Below are 22,920 nucleotides of genomic sequence, written 5' to 3' on the forward strand. Positions count from 1 at the left end.
TAGACCTGTAATTGTCTTATGGGGGAAATCCCTTCCTGCGATTGATGCATCACAGTGCTCTAAAATATAATTACACACATCGGTATAGTTGTAACAGTTATATTCGGTAATAAAAGAGCATTACTGTTGAGTCTCTGCGCAATAGCATTACCACCATGGCGAGTTTTAATGCTTTATGAAATTGGTGTTATGTAACCCACGCGTCTATGTGAATTACGTTGATTGGTGTATTAAATTCCTTATTCCAGGCCTTTATGAGCCAATTATATCACCATATGGATAATTTGAAATTGTCTGGAAATAACGACGATAGTTCGGCCTTATCAGGAATGTAATTATTACACCAGCAAGATGATTGTGAATTACACTTTGTTTTCAAGGCCATCAGACCCAAAAGCTATTTTTACTTCACAAGGAACTAGAAATTAAACAGAGCAATGTCTATGTAATAGTGTTATAAAATAATTGTTCCTCTAATTTACAGACTTGCCTCTCATCATTAATGGTAAGTAGGCAGTCAAAAACTTGGAGATCAATTGTAATCCGTTAACATTATTAGCTATATAACTTGTAATAGACGTTTTTAAGTCAAGCCATTGGTGCCTTAATAAAAATTAAATAATGTCTGTCTTCCACCAATCCTCTATCAAATGTTCGACATAATGACATTTTCTTGATATTTTAATCACATGAATAGTGAAATTAAATAATGTCTGTCTTCCACCAATCCTCTATCAAATGTTCGACATAATGACATTTTCTTGATATTTTAATCACATGAATAGTGAAATTAAATAATGTCTGTCTTCCACCAATCCTCTATCAAATGTTCTCCGACATGAATGGACATTTTCTTGATATGTTTTAATGCACATGAATAGTGAATTGTTTGGTTCATTTCTCTCATTAAGCTCAAAATTTGTGTGAAGTTTCACATAGTACTTTTCTATGAAATGAACAGAGAAAGTTAGAAAATGGAAACATACGTTCCTGCGATTGTATTCGATAAGACTTTATAGCAACAAATTATCTAACTATAAAAAATATTTTTTATAAACCGATTTCAAAATTTGTCGGTGAATGTTTGCTGATTTCTGAATCAACTGGGACCCCTATTTTTAAATGTAATGATCTTGTAGTAGCAATCATTTGCGGGTTCTGTTGATGTCATACAGTAGTATGTTTTCAAGAGTGATATGGCGAGCTTACAAAGGTATGTCTCAAAAGTATTCATTTATTATATGATATGATGTCAAAATTACAGCTTTTGAAAAAATTATAAAAATTAAATTTTAGGATTCTTTCATATTATCTTTACGCATGTTTAATTCATCTTGTTTTTTCCCCACAAAATGTGTTAATCATGTAGCTAATTAATAACTGCGCAGTCTAAATTCCTTTGATTCATGCTTGAGATCTCATTTATCTTAGTAATTTAATTGCATTAATTTAAATGTAAATGTATTACGGTACCAGGAAAAAACTAATCACCAATTTGATGATAAATAAATGTGATTTATTTCAATTTTGTTAAATTTATTTATAATCAAAGGTTTTTTTTGTTGGGGCAATTCATGTTTTGCGCTTCAAAATCAATTTTAAGTTATCGTCATTAAAATGAGTTGATACGTGGGATTGAAGATAAAACCGCTGTTTTATGTGGAAATATTATCGATTGATTTTTGCAACATTAAATATAATGAAGAGTCGTAGACAAAGTAAAAATGACCACTCATTTCGAGACGTGGAGTGTTAGCCAGTCCAGTATCAAAACGCAGTTAAGAGATGATATCATATGTTCAATTGTTTCAATCACAAATTCAAATTTTATTTCATATTTATACCCCCTCTCAGATTTTGAGCTAATGCATGCAATATTAGGAGGTCCCTTGGGATATAAATTTGAAAGGTATGATATGGAACAATTCAGATTGATATCTGTGTATACTTTTAAATAGATGTTCAATTTGTATATTAGCTGATTAACAATTACTGCCAAACTTAATCGCATATTTCTTTATATATAACATTGAAATGATTTTGATATAGAAATGTCAGAGAGAATTGTGTCCTCTTCTCTCTTTCTCTGATTTATAATAATTATGTTGTGTATTTTTTTCCATTCTCTCCCTCTCCCTAATTTTGTACATACTATTTCATGTTGTTACCATATGTATTATTATTTAAATATGTACTCTTCATTTTGGAGGAAAATAAAGAAAATATTATAGTGTTATCCAACTAAAACAATTATCGACGATTAAGGTAAAACTTCCATCCCTTTAGGTTATATTATAACCGCATCGGGAGGAACATAAATATTTGTAATTCACTAACATACAATATCGAAACTTAAAGTTTTATTTCTTGTAATTTGCACCATCACAAACTCTCATAAAACATACAAAGTGTTATGGTCGTTGAATATATGATGGTTCAGATCCATGAAAGCACCAATAATACTATTTTATCATAGCGGTAAATGTCGCACGAAATATAACACGTTTTTAAAAAGAACCGCCAATATCAACGCCATGTTTCAAACTTTAGGGTAATATCGGAAAACTAAGTTGCATCACTTGACCGACATCGGCGATATCCGTATGAATCGGAACCTCCCGAGCCGTATCACGTGATCAATATCGGCAATACTCGTACAGATAGGAACAGATCAGAACAGTTCGTATACTTCCGAGCTATTTTAAACGTGCACACGTTAAAAATCAATATTTTAATATAATTGTTAATAACATTTGCGAATACGAAATTTTCCAAAGTCGGTAAATATCGAAAGTTCAAAACTTAGAGAGCCGGAGACTCTGGGGGTTGACTGGTCCGCACAAACCTTACCGAATGCCAAATATTTCACTCGGGTTTAAAAATTTATCACCCAAGCAGAAAAGGCTGAATCTTTAGCAGATGTTTATGCCAAATCCATCTTTGATGTCGGTCTGTGATATAGCTTTGGAACAATGTCCTAAACTATGCTTTTCTCATTACCATTGCAATTGTTGTATAGCCATCAAATTTTTATAAGTATTGTTCTAAAATGTATATAATTTATGTGCATGAAATTCCCAATTATGCTCCATACGGTTATTTTCTAATATGATCGTAACTACTACCTAGCATTGATAACATTACACAAGTTTTTATCTTTCCCTTGTGCTTTAATCAACAACTAGCGAATTTAACAGCTAGTTTAATCAACTAGCGAATTTAACAGCTAGTTTTAATAGCGAATTTAACAGCTAGTTTAATCAACTAGCGAATTTTCAACATGCTACCATGCAAACTATTATACACCACAACTAAGTTATCATAAAGCTTATATAATAACAAAAGACAACAACATATTTCAACGTACAATACTTCCCCTTGAACAGCATTGTATTATTATTGTGATAAATTGCTATTACTTTAGACAATGCTATTACCTTTGGTATTGTCAATCACGCAGATTGCATTAAAAATAACTGATAAATCATACATACAAAACAGATATATACGAATGTAATAATGCTAAATTTATTTCCAGTGCCAATGCAATGTCGATATTACATTGAAGGATCGATTTCACAGTAATGGAATCTTTTATTTGTCGAGATCTGTTTTAAATTTGTTGCAATATTGAATTTGACCAATTTACGTTTTATGGATTTTGTGTTATATGAGGAGTGCGTGGTCCAGTAGTGTCGTTATATTGACGAAATTGTCAATGATTGTGTCTGTAAGCATGATATACAGGCGGAAAGTAGCTGACTAATAGCATCACAATGGTTTAAACCTTTTTAAATGTACTTTACACACAAAAGTAAATGAAATCGACAGACTAAAAGAGGATTGTGTGCGGGCTGCTGGCGTTGGCGGTGTAGGTTGATGTGGAAGTGACTCGAGGCTGGCGAGCCATTGGGACGACTGCCATTCATCAAATATAGTATTTTTCGAAAAAAAAAATGCCACTATAAATGAAACAAGACAATAAGAATACTTTTATAAAAATGCAAAATTTCTTGGTAAATCCTTTCATATAACAGTATTTTAAAATTAAAGGCTAGTGTTTTGGTCATTTTTGATAACAGTTGACTCGTACGAATTATTATAAAGAACTGGTTGAAGGAAGACAACTCGTATGTGATTAAAGGAACCGTTGTCTGTATCGGATACAATACGCTTAAATAAAACAGTTAATAGTTAAGACAACTAATGAATTTGTTTTAAAATAACATGGTCGTTTCAAATGGGTAATATTCACCGTAAAAATCCGAGTCGTGAAGATACAGGCCTATTACTAGTTTAATGAGGTCGATGTTAGATGTCGACAACTGAAGGATAAAGGCAATGTGATGGAGTTAGAACAATGCAAGTGATCGAATGAAGGACGAGGAAAGTAGAAGGTGGGCATCATTGTGTCATCATAGTGCTATCTCACTGAAACATAAATATGTACGGCGTATGACATGGATGAAACATAACTGAAAACATCCTCCAGAATACCTGGGTTTACAGGGGCGTAGGAAGCGGGGGCAGGGGGGGCAACTGCCCCCCCCCCCCCCCCCCGTTCCCCAGGACGGGGGGGCAAACATGTCTTTTTGCCCCCCCCCCCCATTTTCGCCGACTGAAATTTTCTAAAAATGCTTATTTGAAAGAAAAAAGGGTCCTTCTACACATTTTTCGTACTTCATTCTAGAAAATTTTCCGCTGCGCGGCGCATTTCCTAAAACGTTCAAGCACATAATGTCAAACCTTAAATAGTGAAAATTCAATACACACAAACTAGACTAAAAATGTCCATCAAGGGATTCTATGTGCTATTTAAAAAATGTCTCTTAAAAGATCAATTTGTTTATATGTCTTAGCGAGACAATTAATTCATTTTTTTTTATGTTACACAACAATGTGCCGATGGTGTGAAGCCGGTATATTCAGATCGAGTAGGGTTGCATAATGTTATGACGACACAATTATCATTTCTAAATGCAGGTAGCTTTAAATCGAAAAATTACCATGTTAAGAACGCTTTATAATCATTAAACTTTATCGTAAAACTCATCTCAGCCATTCTAAATCGTATTTTTTTCCCGGTGGAGACCCCCGGACCCCCCTAACACCAAATTCTCACGCCTTTGGGTGCTCGCAAATTCATCAAAATGCATCGTAAAACTCATCTAAGCCATTCTAAATCGTAATTTTTTTTCCGGGGGAGACCCCCGGACCCCCCTAACACCAAATTCTCACGCCTTTGGGCGCTCGCAAATTCATCAAAATGCATCGTAAAACTCATCTAAGCCATTCTAAATCGTAATTTTTTCCCGGGGGAGACCCCCGGACCCCCCAAACACCAAAATCTCGCGCTGTCGGGCGATAGCAAAATCATCAAAATACATAAAACTCATCCCGAGGGTCACCCTCAGACCCTTAATAAAACACCAAAATCTCGCGCCTTCGACGCTCACACGCTAATTCGGCCAATTTGCGTATTCGTTAATTTCCTTTTAGCGACCCCACTGTCTATAAATGTGTACAAGGATTAAATTTAGTGATATATAAAAAATGTACATAAAGCATATATTATATGGTTGGGAGTTGAAGTAATCTCCTCCTGTAGGTGTGGCGGGGGGGGGGGGGGTTTACAAAATATTGAGGACCTTTGCCCCCCCATGACGTTTCATCTTCCTACGCCACTGGTTTATTATCATTTTATACTTGTGTGCCATAATCTGAGATGAGGAACTACCACTAGGAAACCCGACATCAAATGCACCTGACTAGTCTAATAGAACAGAGGCAGCATTAAAATCTGCACTAAAATAAAATCACATTTATATGTAGTGGAACTTGAACGTAACGGTAGAGATGATGTCACAAATTTTTGAAATCGTGCCTCTTCCTATAAACTTCAATTCCTCCCAGAGTTCATTGCGGTCTCCACATTCATTAAAAGTGAGGACCGCAATGCACCAGGCTGGGAGAGATTGAACAAAGTTGTGCATAATAAATGATAATACACAAGCGCCTGGGTAATTAATCCGTTTCTTGCAATAAGACTTCATTAACAAGAGGCCCAGAGGGCCTGTATCGCTCACCTGGTTTGTAATGCATAGTAATGTTCTGAATACAGGTTCATTGTTTCTTTTCTGAAGGAATTTGAATATTAACCACTAATTCCCCTATTGGGCCCCACTCTTTCTGCTCCAGGGGGTCAGAGCCAAAATTTATACAAACTATATTCCCCTTCCCCAAGGATGTTTGTGGCAAAATTTGGTTTCAATCAATGCAGAACTCTAGGACAAGTAGCGATTAATAGGATTTACCTCTATTTCCCCTATTGGGCCCCGCCCCTCCTGCCCCGGGGGATCAGAGCCAAAATTTATACAAGTTCTGTTCCCCTTTACCCAAGAATGTTTGTGGCCAAATTTGGTTACAATCTATGCAGAATTCCAGGACAAGTAGCAATTCATAGCTTTATTTTCCCTATTGGGCCCTACCCCTCCCCCCGCGGGGGTCATAGCCAAAATTTATAAAAGTTCTATTCCACTTCCCCCTAGGATGATTGTGGCTAAATTTGGTTACAATCCATGCAGAACTCTAGGACAAGTAGCGATTTATAGGATTTACCTCTATTTCCCATATTGGGCCCCGCCCCTTCTGCCCCTTGGGGGTCAGAGCCAAAATTTATACAAGTTCTGTTCCCCTTCCCCCAAGGGTTATTCTGGCCAAATTTGGTTACAATCCATGAAGAACTCTAGGACAAGTAGCGATTTATAGGATTTACCTCTATTTCCCCTATTCGGCCCCGCCCGTCCTGCCCTCAGGGGGTCAGATCCAAAATTTAGACAAGTTCTGTTCCCCTTCCATCAAGGGTGTTTCTGGCCAAATTTGGTTACAATCCATGCAGAACTCTATGACAAGTAGCGATTTATAGGATTTACCTCTATTTCCCCCATTGAGCCCCGCCCCTCCTGCCCCCGGGGGGTTCACAGCCAAAATTTATACAAGTTCTGTTCCCCTTCAACCAAGGATGTTTGTGGCCAAATTTGGTTACAATCCATGCTGATCTCTAGGACAAGTAGCGATTTATAGGATTTACCTCTATTTCCCATATTGGGCTCCGTCCCTTCTGCCCCTGGGGGGTCAGAGCCAAAATTTATACAAGTTCTGTTCCCCTTCCCCCAAGGATGTTTGTGGCCAAATTTGGTTACAATCTATGCAGAACTCTATGACTAGTGGCGATTTAAAGGAAATGTTGACGGGACGGACGGACGGACGGACGACGGACGCCGCGCATGACATAAGCTCACCGGCCCTCCGGGCCAAGTGAGCTAAAAATGACGGACTCAAAACCGAACAGAAAAAGCAATATTTCCAGTAAATAAATAATCATAAAAATATCTTTTCCTATTTATAAGCTGGGTATGACGCATAGGTATATTGCACCCTCAGTCACTAAATTAGATAAAAAAAAACTCAGCAAAGCCTCAGGTTTTACCCAATTTAGTGATAACTCTGGTGGACATTCTCTACCCCAAAAAGCCTCGTATGCAAGAGTATTTTATTGACCCTGGTGGATTCAGGTGTATTTTTTTTCTTCATGATAGTTTGGTATAAGGGCTTTTACAATTACATAATAATTATTGCCGCCATATATCATAGTTCTATTATCTAAATTAGGATAAAGACCCATCTAAATGTTAAAATGTTAAACGCCCTGGCCTAGTATGCATGCATTAGTCTACCGATATCATTATTTACACACTCTCAGACAAGAGAAGTATACAACCTAAGTCACTTCCTGGTACACACGAGTGTAATACAACCCAAGACCAATGATTTGATCGCTGATAACAGTATGATGACATTTGGTTTACATGTCCATGTGTATATCATAGATGATTTGTCAGCGAAAGTAACAAAACAAACGGTACAAACGGTGTTTATCGATATGAGAGGGGTGGGAGCACAGCGCCCCTCAAGAAAAACGTGCGGTACAGCTTGCTCGAAAAAATATACACGTTTATTTTTTTAAGTAGCAATACTGCCAATAGTTTATTTTTTAGAGACTTGCACAACTCCCGAGATAAAACATTTGCCCAAATAGGTGGCTTACCACACTACAGTTCGGTCGGTAGAGCCACAGTTTGACAGTTATACGGGAAAACATTCCACACTAGCATTTCTGCTAGTTAGTTTACCTACTTGTAACCGTGATAACCTAAAGTGATACACCTTAAATATCGTCATACGTTAAGTCTTACCAAACACAAAACTGTAAATGTATGAAGACGCATCATGCTTTTATATCAGCCTAATGTGGATGTTTGAAAATGTTACAAGGTATCGAAATATACAAAATTAATGTATACATCTGACCTTTGAGCTAGTTTCGGTTATGTAATGTAAGTCATAAGATGTGGGACTGGAACACAAGTTTAGATTTTCTTTCAAATGTCTCCAAGATAAACCAAAGTGAAACGTTCTCCGACAATGGCAATTGAAACACAATGGTTCACTAGAAATGGACCCAATGATACCATGGACATTTAGGCTTATATGTAACAATACATGGTTCCTATGTCGATCTCTTGTTAATAAATCCATTGAAGACCTATGGGGAATTTAATTGATTAACAGAAGATTACAACCATTCCAATAATTTGATTGAGCTCTAACATGTTGCCCTAATTGCAATTGATATACCGTTTCACAGTGATGTTGTCATACATACTTGCACTTCACTTCCTTACAGTTCTTAACAGTATACATAGTATTGTTTTAATATAGAAATATTACTTTAACAAATTTATTGCGCCATCAAAAGTTCTGAACGTTCAACTTACGGCTTGGACTAAATCTCAAAATATACTAATTACAAAAATGTCTTCCTCCAAAATTTCATTTTATAATGATTTAATGCAAACTTTATTTTATTCATTCATTATAAGTCATACAACACAAAAACAATCAAATAGATATAACATGAAATGGATTCAGAAACAAGTGTTAACACTTATGTTAATCCGTCTCCATTTTAGACTCATCAGTTCTGCAGATAATTAATTGAGAGAATGAATATGAAATATCTACAATGATTTATTAGAGGTAGCATAGTAAAAGTAGAACCTCAGTCAGTTAAATAATCTATTCTCGTAAGATTTGTACCAGGAAGTCTTCCGTTTCTCCTATATATAGGCACGTATATTTCAATCAGCTTATAGATAAAACCACGATCGATACGAACGAAAAAATGTATTTGTATTCGATTTCGAAATCTTCAAGCAGGGTTAAGATTTTAACATCCAATCTGACAGCACATCAATGGTTACAATATATCAACCAGCAACTCGGTTTGAGTATAATATACTGTAGTGGATGTGTGTGGACAGGCATGGATTTACACACTTGACATATATATTTGCTTCTCTGTTAAGGATGGAAGGGTGAATGTACTGCGACACGTCGTAAATAACAGAACAAACACGTGTGAGTGATAAAAACTAAGCATTGAGTGTATGTCCTTTACCCATACAAGTTTATCAATTAAAATCCGCCTTCGAAGAGGTTGATATATAGGGATTGGATTTCGTTTTTATGTTAACCATGCTTGTATGGAGCAATTCCTCTAAGAATATATTCTATGGGCGCGTTATATATTCTTAGAGGAATTGCTCCATACAAGCATGGTTAACATAAAAACGAAATCCAATCCCTATATTTACACTCACACGACTTTTTATTTATATTTTATGCAATAAAATCGTCATTTGAAAGTGTCGTTATTATTCAATAAAAGTCGGTCAAAAGTGGGAGGAGCTTACTCAATTGAACAGCGAATGATGACTCTTCACGTAAGATAGAATTATTCATCCGCGACGACAAAAAAGTTCAATATTTTAGTGTAAAATAAACATGACAAACAAAGTAAATTTCAGAGATAATTTTATTCAATCAGATCAGAACTTTAAAGAGGTATTCAATTTTGCTAAAAGTTAATATTTAGCGTAATAACATAAAGTATTTGTACTCGGCCACATGTGTGAACTCGGTGACCGTTATTGTGCAGCGAGGCGAAGCTCACGCACGCTTACACACTGGAGTTTTCCGAAGTTGTCAAAACACCGATGTTCAAGTAGCTGAATTTGTTTGAGATTGTCGTCTGACTTGACGGTATTACATCCTTCGGAGCCACGTGATATATAATCTACGCTTAGATCCATCGCCATCTATAGATGGAACAACTTTTCTTGTGTTCGATGGATCCTATAATGTATTTGTGGTGACGCGTAACTGTCAACGCGTGGATTACTAGCGGTGCATGTTTTATAATACACATGATTAAATTCTCAAAGAACAAAGACAAGAGAACATGTTTATAACTGACCTTGCTCTGTCAGAGGGTCTCACGCCCGTCAACCCCAAAGACTCGATCGTAGGACACAGACACAGAGGTAATGTTTACATTTGACATCCATCATTTTTAACAAAAATGAAAGCGCTGCACGTCGCCCCGGTCGGGATAATTTCCCCCGTTTCTTTATACAATTGTTAATTTTAAAAATGTTTGTATCATTTATAGATATAAAACATATATGTATTGCTTACATTTCCCCCAAATTCTATGAAAAACAGCAATATACACGTAAGGTTGCGTCAAAATGTAAACAAACCCATGTGTTTCTTTTTTTAAAAAGTAGCCCCTTTACGTTGCATAGAACATTTTCATACGTTCAAAGTTCAATGTTACCATGCACTTATGGTAAACAAAATCGGCTAGTACTTGCGTATAGTGATCAAGCCTAGCAAGTATAAATATAGTGTTATGATACGTGTACAATTAATTGAATAATATCTAATGCCAAATTAACCGCCAGGGTCCTGTAAGAATGCAACTTCGTTAGCCAAAAGGGTGTTCAGTACAATAACTCTCCGTACTGAATACTCTTGGTTAGAAAAGTTGGTAAGGACGTGCCATGTTTTTAGTGAAGGAAAGCCGGAGTAATCGGAGAAAAACCACCGGCCAGCGGTCATTATCGGGCAACTGCCCCACATGGGATTAAAACTTGCGACCCAGTGGTGAAGTGCTTTTGGTAATATGTCGAGAAATGTCTTTACCACTTGGCCATGGCGGCCACTACACCTTTTAGGACAGTTAACTATGTACTTACATCATAGCAACATCATTAATCTTATAGAAAATCTGAACTGATTACCCTTGATCAAGTTGATGGCTCAAACACAAAAACTATTACTATAAAAATTGCCCCTTACAAGTATCACTTGCATTATAGTCTATCTTTTACGAGTCTATCCAACATCCAATATCTAACGTCGACTGGTATTCAAAATTTTGTATTTTGGTTTTTGTTCATAGATCTTATTTGATCCTTGCGTTAATGTGCTAATCAAAAGTTTACCAAACTTCACAATTAGCAGATTTGTCACATCTGTTTTGTGACAAAGCTTATTACTTCACCTATTCGACATGACAAACTGTGTAACTTATAATTGCTTATTAATAATTGGAGGTGAAATGAATACATCTGACATAATGTAACATTCCATGGCCCAGATTTATTAACATCCCATAACTGAAAGGATTTCCTTAAAGATTCTACATCGCTGACGAATGGTATTTTTTCTCCATCAAAAACAGGAGCAGGCGAATAGGTAATTGTTTTCACTTACAAATATTAATAACAGTACACCATTACCACTTTTCAAAAGGTTGAGCTTCTGATTTTACTTCAAGATAAACGTATTGAAAATATCGAATTGCGTCCAGAAAGAAGTCCATGGCACTATGCTCTATGTGGAACGAGGTACTGATTGCTTATCCATCAAAAGCAAAACAAGTTATTTTTAAATATGTTTGTGTTAATTATACATATATTTACATAGTAAACACCAACTACAGTTCACATGATGAGTAATGTTGATGTTCTGTCGGTGGTGGATCATATTTACAACTTCAATTCTCCATAGAAAAGCATTGCAGAAGAGAAAATCCTTATTGGGCATTCCTTTACCTCGACAATGATTTTCTATGGAGAATTTAAAGTTAGGGAAAACTTGCAAGTTCAGGAGTATTGATGAAACTTGGTCCATGTCAGATGGTTATACATTTTTTTTATTCTAAATAATACTGACAATGAACGAATTCCGTTGGGTTTTTATATGTACGATTTTCCATATTTTTCCTATAGTATATATATATAAATATATCAATATGCAATTTTATTTTTAATTTCTACATATTGCAAAGTATTATGTTTAATCTTAAATCCTAATTATGTGAAGCAGGTTTTTTTAGTTTTTAGGTCATCTGACCCGAAGGGTCAGGATGACCTATAGTCATCATGTTTCGTCCGTCGTCGTGCGCCGTCCGCCGTGCGCCGTCCGCCGTCCGCCGTGCGCCGTCCGCCGTGCGTTAACTTTTCACATTTTGAACTTCTTCTCAAGTTTGACCAGTGGGATTGAGCTGAAACTTACCTGAAATGATCCTGAGATGGTCCCGACAAAGTGTTGTTATTTTTCGGGTCGATCCGAAATCCAAGATGGCCGCCACAGCCGCCATCTTGAAAACACATTTTAAACTTCTTCTCAAGTTCTACCGGTGCGATTTGGCTGAAACTTGCATGAAATGATCCTGACATGGTCCCGACAAAGTGTTGTTATTTTTCGGGTCGATCCGAAATCCAAGATGGCCGCCACAGGCGCCATCTTGAAAACACATTTTGAACTTCTTCTCAAGTTCTACCGGTGCGATTTGGCTGAAACTTGCATGAAATGATCCTGACATGGTCCCGACAAAGTGTTGTTATTTTTCGGGTCGATCCGAAATCCAAGATGGCCGCCACAGGCGCCATCTTGAAAACACATTTTGAACTTCTCAAGTTCTACCAGTGCGATTTGGCTGAAACTTGCATGAAATGATCCTGACATGGTCCCGACAAAGTGTTGTTATTTTTCGGGTCGATCTGAAATCCAAGATGGCAGCCACAGGCGCCATCTTGAAAACACATTTTGAACTTCTTCTCAAGTTATACCGGTGCAATTTCGCTGAAACTTGCATGAAATGATCCTGACATGGTCCAGACAAAGTGTTGTTATTTTTCGGGTCGATCCGAAATCCAAGATGGCCGTCACAGCCGCCATCTTGAAAACACTTTTTGAACTTATTCTCAAGTTCCGAAGGGATTTGGCTGAAACTTGCATGAAATGATCCTGACATGGTCCAGACAAAGTATTGTTACATCTCTGGTTGATCCCAAATCGAAGATGACTACCATGACACTATGTCTAATTAATTTCCTATATTTAAAGGCCCTTGGGCCTCTTGTTTGAAATAAAATTTGTTGAAAGAAATTGAAAATGATCCTGACATGATCCTGACAAAGTGACACCATATATAATTAATTTTACTATTGTCAAGGTAGTCAGGTGACCGTTAAGGCCCTTTGGGCCTCTTGTTTTTTAACATAATGATGGTTTTGAAAACCATGTACAATATGTAATTGAATGAAAAAACGGGACTTAAGTTAACACTATGAACTAAACAATAAAAACATAACATTAATACATTTCTTACAAATAACAATCTTTATGAATTCAAACTAATACTAACAACAACAAACACAACTGAATAAAACATTATAAGAAATAACTTTACACATAGGATTTAGAATCAGAACTACGTTATGAGTGTAAATATGTATTTACTGTATTTCAAAATCGTTACAAATCTTAGACTAATATCATAGCAACTAAGTATACTACTAGTATTATAAGCTACGCTGCAAAGCAATAGCCCCTGTGTTTTCGTGACACGACTGGTAGTTCATATTTTAGTTTATCCCAGAACCAGCGTCGTTCTGCTTTAGTTCCTCCAGGTGAAAACATTTTTCTATTGTCTAATCTTGTTTTCCACGATTCGTCTTGCAGAGTATCCATGACACTCTCGTGATATTTTATAAAAATTATTCTACCTTCATTTAATTCTAATATTTCAGATCTCTGACACTCAAATTTGGACCATTCATTTTTGTCGTAATCGTCCGATAGTACAATTAATACTCTTTTACTTTGCTGTAAGGCTGCCATGGTTGCCTCACTTCTGTCGTCCCCCAGAGGAAGATCCCGTAAAGGGATAAACATTTTGTACGTAGGTTCAAGCTTGGCAGCCAGTTTGTGTAACACCCACTGTCTAATATGGATGTCATCGTCATCAAAGGAGACATAAACATCATATTGTGTACCAGAATCTTCGTCCACTATATACCTATCGCGAGGATGAAAACCACTGAACCGAAACAGCAATACTTTCGTTTCGTACGGACAACGCTTCGCCCAAATCACTAGAATGAGAACAACTACGAAAAGAACACCAAACCCGATTGCCATTCCTATAAGTAAATCGTAGGAACAATTCAGAAGAGACCTTGTCAGGTCTCTGATTATGAATTCGTCTGTATCCTGGAATGTACATTTCATGTTCCTTCCATAGGTTATACCTGGTGACCTTTTGACCCATTCGGCCATCCATGTCATGTCACAGTCACACACTAACTGGTTATGAGTAAGGTTAGTATTCTCAAACACCAGTTTTTGAATTGCACTCGGTATCGATTTCAGTTTATTGTTGTTTAAATCTATAAAGTTTAAATGCTGGGTCTCACTTATTGCTGTGATTTCGATTTCTTCTAATCCATTACCTTCCATGTTAAGCGTCTCAATACCGTTTGTATAGTTTCTTTTTGTTAAACGTTTGATGCTGTTGAAGCTAAAATCCAGAACATATGTATAGTTTCGTGGCAAGGTGGGTAATATTTGGGGCATAGACGTTAGTCCCCTCCCACTGCAGTTCACGGTCACGATCTGATTCTCGGGCTGCTTTTGACAAAGACAATTTAAAGGACAGTCCTTTTTTATATCACATACTAGATCCGTAAGTCTTCGAACAAAAAGCATACCTTCGTTATGAAGATCACGTGGTGCTTGGCACTTAACGTCCGTCAGTTCGTTCGTCACATGCAGGAAAAAAGAATTTTGAAATTTGCTAACGATATTGTGCACGTGACAGTCACAGTTCCACGGGTTGTCCCGAAGGTCCATATTGTATGTCAGCAAGTCAACGCTAGGATCACCCCCGCGGTGGAATTGGAGCAAATATTCATCTCTGTATTCCGACAAATTGTTGTACCTTAGGTCAACCTCAGTAAAGTAGCGATCCTCCAAGTCGTATTCCCATCCGATAGTGTTACTGAAGCTAGAAATACTGTTGTTCCGAAGGTCGAACAGTAGGATCTGGTTTAATACGTAAGCCCATGGCTCCATTACTACTAAGTCATTATTTTGTAAGTAGACATGAGTCAAGTAATTAAATTTTCCTTTTCCAAACACTCCATTATGTATGCTTTTAATCGAGTTGTAGGAAAGGTCCAAAATTGTGAGATAATCCAATCCGTGAAACATGCCGTCCTGGAGAGTTGTCAAACCGTTGTAACTCATATTTAGTGTCATCAACATGTTGAAACAAGAGAATGTCCCTTTTTCAATGCTGACAATGCCGTTAACTGTCAGATGCATATGTCGGAGCCTGTACATCCAACAGCTGGAGGAATCAGAAGTGAGAAAGGACTGTGCTGAAAGTGATCCAATGCTGTTTTCACTAACAGTCATGTCATATCCGCCTCGTGGACAGACATCAAACGACGTCTGGTTGAGAAACGTAAACGTATTGTTATCAGTGTGGAGTTTCTCTTGATTATAACTCGTACAAGTTATCCACGAGTAAATCGGTTGTATGAGGAGCAAGAGCATGCACATCCAGTAGATCGTCATCTTTGAGATCTCCATGAACGGTATACAATGTATCTGAAGGATAAAGTACCAAAATCAATGTAAGGAAGTATGTCTTCGTATCGGTTTTTTTACTATATGTGACACAAGTTGTCACGACTTATCAATGTTTTAAAGTACGGTGTAGATATCCAGGGAGGAAATATATAAGAAAGATTGAAATCTGAACATTACAGCAAAATATAATCCCAATACTCGTATTTTATTTGCTTTTGCTAATGTTGTACTGATAAAATGATAATCTGCTATGATGATTTAACAAGATGGGAGTTTTACATTGAGTTGTCATTAGTCCTGTTTAGAAGCCAAAGGATGGTATCATTTAGTCACTTTGTATGGTGAAGAAGTAGCACTTGAAACTAAACAAGGCAGGGGACATTTGACCAAAAGAATGAGAATATGCCCGCCTTAAAACGCCTGCTAACAACCTACTGCATGAAAAATATTGTTAATTCTATCGCTATGTTTATGCAATTTAGTGATTAGAATGTACTATGACTTATCATGTTTGCATTACCATCTAAAAACACTTACCGTTCAGATTACATACAGCCACTCAAGTTAACAATCAGAACCAGGACAGCATAATGCAAACGCACAAGTTCTAATCACGGATGTTCACAACAGCGCTACAGTGCAGATATAAAATACTGAACTTGGATCGATCAACTCGATAAGGTGGGATTTACTGGTATTCCCCGAATAACGTGGAGTGTTGGGGAATACCCGAGTCCTATTTATGTACGCCAATCGCGATATGTTTATACATTTGTACTTTATGTTAAACAGGTATACTATCTATTGGATCAATGACGGCCAATGAAAGGGTAAGTTGGCAGTGGATTCTATATCATTAGGGATTCAAATGACGAATCCGCAATCAGCCGATTGGAGGTTCAAATAACGAATAATAAATTCCCTGCCAGCAGCCGATTAGAAATTCGAATAACGAATCCTTTACTCACAACATATTGCAAATTTAGTGTTTGTTTTATGTGATGTGTTGAAAGATTTTAATTTGTTTTGTGATAGCATTTTCGTCATATCTATAAAAGAATAAATTATATTCACCCAGGCAAGTCTCTCTACAGCTCATCTTCATTCCGGACCTGTGATCCGTGGCAAGCATACTCTCATTTCCTTGCCTACACCATTCTTTCCTAGTCACTGTCAGCTCTACTAGCATCAACTGGTGTGGGAAAATGATATGTCGTCCAGATCAACTTCAAAGGTTCAGTTATTTGCAATACGGGTGTATTTCTTTTTATTTTAGGTGCTAGTCCCTATCTGTAGAGGTTGACTGGTGAGGATTAAACGTCATAAACTGGCAGTAACAGTCTATTATTTCAGTTGATGTGTTTGGATAGCGCCAGATATCATTCTGGGTTAAATGTTGTTCTTCTGTATAGTATCTTGTTCGTGCGCCCTGGTATGTTATCTTCACCACTTCCTTTCCTCCTCATCCTGATTTCTCGGATCACTGTTCACTAGACATCTTCTCTCACTGATTTCAGCTATCTTCCAATATTCTCTGGTTGTGGTAACAAAACCCCGCATATTCTGACAAAGTGTTCCTTCTATGTTCTTATGCCTGCATGCCTGGGTTCTCCACAATCCTGGTTGTCGACCAACTCCTCTTCCCTGTCCTAAACTGAACGCCTGATTGGCTGCATCCTTCACAGCCCTTGTTTTCGACCACTTCTTCCTTCGATAATAAAGTTTATCTTTACCATTTTTATCATAGTTGGAAGGCTATCTAAAGGGTTTAATCCACTAAACATAGTGTCAACAATATTTCCACAAATGTTCCTCTATGATAACCAATACCACTACATTATCTTATTCATTCAGAACTTCTCGTTGTGATGGCTTGATTTAATGCGAATGACTTGAGACTCAATGGTCATTCGAGGTCTGCATCTGGTTTTTTTAATAAGTCCATATCCAGGCTATTACTTCTGAACAATTACTCAGCTGCGGCATCATGTGTCTCCTGTTTAACAGATATTTCTATACTTTGTCCTCCCCAATTCAGTCACATGAAAAATGGATGTTTTCTGCAATTTTCTCTTCTTTCTTCCTTTTGAAAACGTAGGATATCATGACAAAATGTGAACAATGTGATAAAGTATTATGTTATGGGAAATCAACTTTTTAAAGTTAAGATACGTTTTGTACACCATTTTGCAAGAAATTTGACAGTGATCCATTTGATACTTTCAAGAAAATAGTACAAAGCAAAATCTGAAATGCGTGTATATCTAGTCATTTTCTCGTCTTTTCAGAATGACACAAGTTCAACCATGGACCAAGAGGAGCCAACAAATTAAATTAGAGAAACATATTTCTAAATCATGTAAAATAATGCAGTGGTGGCCACAAGTCGATCATGGTGTTTATTAAATTTTTCTGGATCAGTAAGCAACAGAAGGAACTTTTATATCAAGTTAGGGACTCCAGGGAGTCAATGAAAAAAAGAACTATGTATGGTTTGTGCGCTTTGTGCAACATAAATGTTTCAAAATTGCAAAGTTATTTAATAATTGAATGGTTGAATTTCAAATATCAACTACATCCCTGATACAAATGGATAGTTGTTTATCGATATAGCTGTAATTGCTTTGGTAAGTTTGAACTTACCATAGCAACAACAGCTGTATTGAACTTACTATAGCAATAACAGCTATATCGATAAATAACTCTCTATTTGTATCGGGGATGTAGTTGAAACATCCTAATCATGCAGATGTAAAAGTTTGTCAAATGTTCCCATGTTGTTTTATTTAGTTTAACATCTAAACAAGCTTTGGGCGCATTTTTAAACAAACTTTACATTTCTATTAATTAAGATGTATTTATAAGTACCTATATATTCCTAATAAAACAGTGTTTTTTTCAATATTGTGCTGTATTGTTTCCTAAGTCAAAAGATAAAAACTATCAAAAATTTCGCCAACAATGACCAAATTTTTTATTGGTTTAAATTCTGCATATTTTGGATATTCACAATGGAAACTTAAGCTGCCAAATTATAAGAATACCAAATAACTGAATCAGCGATATACCCGCTACAAAATATTTCAAATACAATAACTTACCGATTTCTTAACTCCTAGTTAAAGAATTGATAGATTGATTAGGGTGCTCCAATCATACATAGTCCTTTGAAAAGATTCCTTCTGTATACTGCTTGTAAAATCATATTTTGTATGGATTGACAGATCATTTTGATTTGAATAGCTCATCAACTGATGGGAGTGGAGTAATAACGTAACAAGCCGTTCATAGATATTAAATCAGAGTCTTTTACTACATCATTTCCCTATGCAGAAGTCTCTAAATATCACATCTAATATCTCTTCAGATGTTATTTTGCCTGTTATCTTGCCGATTTCTCTTGCAGCGTTTTGTAGACTAAAAGCAGCTATGACAACGTTCTCCGAGTGAAGTTGGAACTGCCTCAGGTGGCCCACACAGGCTTGAATGTGCTGTCTGTGGCGAGTCTGGGTCAAACTAGGAGAGCCAGCAAGTGGATTACCACATCTGATGTAGTAAAGTAAAATTCAATTTAGTTGTTATACAAGAGGCCCATGGGCCTTACCGGTCATCTGACTATAGGTACAATACAACATAGTCGTTTAAAGATTTTAGTCATTTTGATCCTGAATGAAGATCAAGGTCATTTTTTTAAACAAAAATGATAGCCCTTCATCCCAGCATGTCACAACACCAATATCAGGTCTCAAGGCCTTTTAGTTATTCACAAACATTTAATTCAAAATTTTAGGCTATTTTACCCCTGTGACCTTGGATGAAGGTCAAGGTCATGATCATTCAATTGAACAAACTTGGTAGCTCTTCATCCCAGCATGTCACATGCCCAATATCAGGTATCTTGGCCTCCTAGTTATTCTCAAGAAATCGTTAAAAGATGTTAACCTATTTGACCCCTGTGACCTTGAAGACAGCCAAGGTCATAATTTTGAACAAACTTGTTAGCCCTTCATCAAAGCATGCTGCAGGCCCAATATGAGTATCCTGGGCCTTTCGGTTCTTAAGAAGATGTTGTTTTAAGATTTTAGCCTATTTGGCCCCTGTGACCTTGAATGAAGATCAAGGTCATTCATTTGAAGAAACTTGGTAGCCCTTCGTCCCAGCATGTTGCAGGCCCAATATGAGAACCCTGACGCTTTTGGTTCTTGAGAATTAGTCATTTGAAGATTTTAGCCTATTTGACCCCTGTTACCTTAGATGAAGATCAAGGTCATTCATTTAAACAAACTTCGTAGCCCTTCATTCCAGTATGCTGCAAGCCCCGTATGAATATCCTAGGCCTTTTGGTTCTCGCAAAGAAGTCATTTGAACATTTAGTCTATTTGACTCGTAGCCCTTCATCCCAGCATGTTACGGGCCCAGTATCAGGTCTCGAGGTCTCTTAGTTATTTACAAGAAGTTGTTTAAAGAATTGTAGCCTAATTGACCCCTGTGACCTTACATGAAGGTCAAGGTCATTCATTTGAACAAACTTGGTGGCCCTTTATCCCAGCATGCTATAGGCCCAATATCAGTACCCTAGCCCAAATGGTTCTTGAGAAGATGTCGTTTAAAGATTTTAGCCTTTTTGACCCCGTGCGACCTTGAATGAAGATCAAGTTTATTCATTTGAACAAACTTGACAGCCCTTCATCCAAGCATGTTACAGGCATAATATCAGGTCTCTAGGCCTCTTAGTTGTTCACAAGAAGTTGTTTAAAGGAATATAGCCTATTTGACCCCTGTGAACTTGAATGAAGGTCAAAGTTAAGGTCATTAATATGAACAAACTTGGTAGTCCTTCATCCCAGCATGTTTCAGGCACAATATGGGTATCCTGGGCCTTTTAGTTCTTGAGAAGAAGTCGTTTAAAGATTTTGGCGTATTTGATCACTATGACCTTGAATGAAGGTCAATGTCACTTATTGGAACAAACTTGGTATTTATTTCATCCCAGAATGTTGCAAGCCAAATATGGGTATCCTAGGCCTTTCGGTTCTTAAGAAGATGTTGTTTTAAGATTTTAGCCTATTTGGCCCCTGTGACCTTGAATGAAGATCAAGGTCATTCATTTAAACAAACTTGGTAGCCCTTCATACCAGCATGCTACAGGCCAAATATCTGGAGTAAATCTTTTCTTTGTGTCTTGTGTGTCCTCTTTAAAGCTGGTGTGGTGTGTTGTTGTTGTTAAGTTGAGTATAAGTCAAATGCTGAGTTGTGGTTTCAGTGCTTTATTCCGCATGGTAAAGTATGGCCCAGTACTCATGATCGAATACTGGGGAAAGTTGACACTCTATGCATGGTTTGCTTGCCTTTAAATAGCCCTACATGTTTGTGTTGAGTAATATCTATAAATCAATGTTAATCACAGAGTCATTCTAAGTTACATCATTAGCAGACATGATAAATCATAGTCATGTGTAACTGTTTGGTTAAATAGCTTTCATCAATGTCTCGACAACATGTTACGCGACACGACGACAGGTCCCTAAGGCTAGGCCACATTTACAGACATGGACCGTGACTACATACATGTACTGTTAAAACATATATGTATTTCAATGGTACAACTAATATATTTAAATTTAACTTTTCCATTATTATATTACATTCGTCATATTGTTATCAATTAGATCAAATTAGCAATAATTTGATATAATAGATCATTACATTTCTAAAAATTTAACTTTTCCTTTTGGTTCTTGAGAAGAAGTCATTTGAAGATTTTAGCCTTTTTGACCTCTGTGACCTGGAATGAAGGTCAAGGTCATTCATTTGAACAAACTTGGCAGTCCTTTATCCCAGCATCCTACAGGCCTAATATCAGTACCCTGCGCCTTCTGGTTCTTGAGAAGTCGTTTAAAGATTTTAGCCTTTTTGACCCCTGTGACCTTGAATGCAGGTCAAGGTCATTCATTTGAAAAAACCTAGTAGCCCTCTATCCCAGCAACCTACAGGCCAAATATGAGTACCCTGGGCCTTCCAGTTATTGAGAAAAATCGTTTGAATGAAAAGTTTACGGACGGCGGACGGCGCACTGCGCACGGCGCTCGAGGACGGACGGTGCATGATGACAATAGGTCATCCTGACCCTTCGGGTCAGATGACCTTATAATAGATATATATATATATGATAGAACAAATTACATGGGTGTAAGAAACAAACCAATAGTACTTAATGCATGCTCTCCTTTAGCACCAAATCTAATCAAAGTGTAAAGACACACAACAACCTGTTAGTAATTTTTCGTATTTACTTTCTTTTTGTTTTTAATCTAAGATTGAATGAAGTTGGTGTCAAACATCGTGAAACTGCTTATTAAACCTTACACAAATAAAAATTTCAAAACTTTCAGAAAATTCTAGACATTTAGCAGTTACCTATTCAACACGTTTATATAAATGAGTATAAAGAAGTGATACAGATTGATGAAAACATGACACTAAACAATACTTACATCTGTGCTACCTTGGTCTTAAGTAGAGTAACAAATTTATCCACTCCATATCCACTCACACAGGAAACCATACAGGTTGTAAGATCACAATGTTCTGTGATGGCTTTCAGTCTAACAAAATCGTCTTTTGGAAGCTGATCTATTTTGTTAAATACCAAAATGTAGTTTTCAAATAGATGTTCTTTGTTGGTAATAGAACAGGTTTCAGTCTGAGATTCGTCTTCAGAATTTAGTAGGATACCAAGATCACTGATGTGTTGATGAACAAAAGATGACAAATCCTTTTCAGGTTGCTGCTCCAAATGGCAATCCATCATTAGAACCTTTATATCGGCTTGCTGAGCCCTAAGTATTGGGGAAAAAATAAACAATTATCATGATCATAATAATTTATAACCATCATGTCCAAGTCACTGTAAAAGCACAAACGCTGATTTGTACAAAGAAGCACAATGCTGAATTCACTAATTTGTAATAATGGCTATATCTATGACTAATAAAGATATACCATTATCAGAGCAATCACTTCTCATCAGAACATTTCTGAAAGTAAATTGTAAGATAATCGTTGAAA

The 22,920-nt window shown here is 36.8% G+C and overlaps 2 protein-coding genes across 2 annotated transcripts in view; both read right to left on the reverse strand.

Moving 5' to 3' along the window:
• Positions 1–9,923: 9,923 nt before the first annotated feature.
• LOC138333018 (protein toll-like) lies at positions 9,924–17,711 on the reverse strand. The gene is made up of 2 exons (XM_069281116.1): positions 16,390–17,711; positions 9,924–15,870 (listed from the first exon to the last, which is right to left on the reverse strand). The coding sequence occupies exon 2, from the start codon at positions 15,850–15,852 to the stop codon at positions 13,786–13,788; it is 2,067 nt and encodes a 688-aa protein (XP_069137217.1). The 5' UTR covers positions 15,853–15,870; positions 16,390–17,711; the 3' UTR covers positions 9,924–13,785.
• Positions 17,712–18,540: 829 nt separating this feature from the next.
• Positions 18,541–22,920, reverse strand: part of LOC138333020 (tRNA modification GTPase GTPBP3, mitochondrial-like) — a 67,746-nt gene continuing 63,366 nt past the window's right edge. The window contains exons 7-8 of the mRNA XM_069281118.1: positions 22,347–22,691; positions 18,541–19,398 (exon numbers count right to left, since the gene is read on the reverse strand). Of these exons, the coding sequence (XP_069137219.1) occupies positions 19,170–19,398; positions 22,347–22,691 (574 nt within the window). The 3' untranslated portion in view covers positions 18,541–19,169. The remainder of the gene's footprint in view (positions 19,399–22,346; positions 22,692–22,920) is intronic.

The sequence above is a fragment of the Argopecten irradians genome, chromosome 10 (assembly GCF_041381155.1).
Source record: "Argopecten irradians isolate NY chromosome 10, Ai_NY, whole genome shotgun sequence".
Classification (NCBI taxonomy): Eukaryota; Metazoa; Mollusca; class Bivalvia; order Pectinida; family Pectinidae; genus Argopecten; species Argopecten irradians.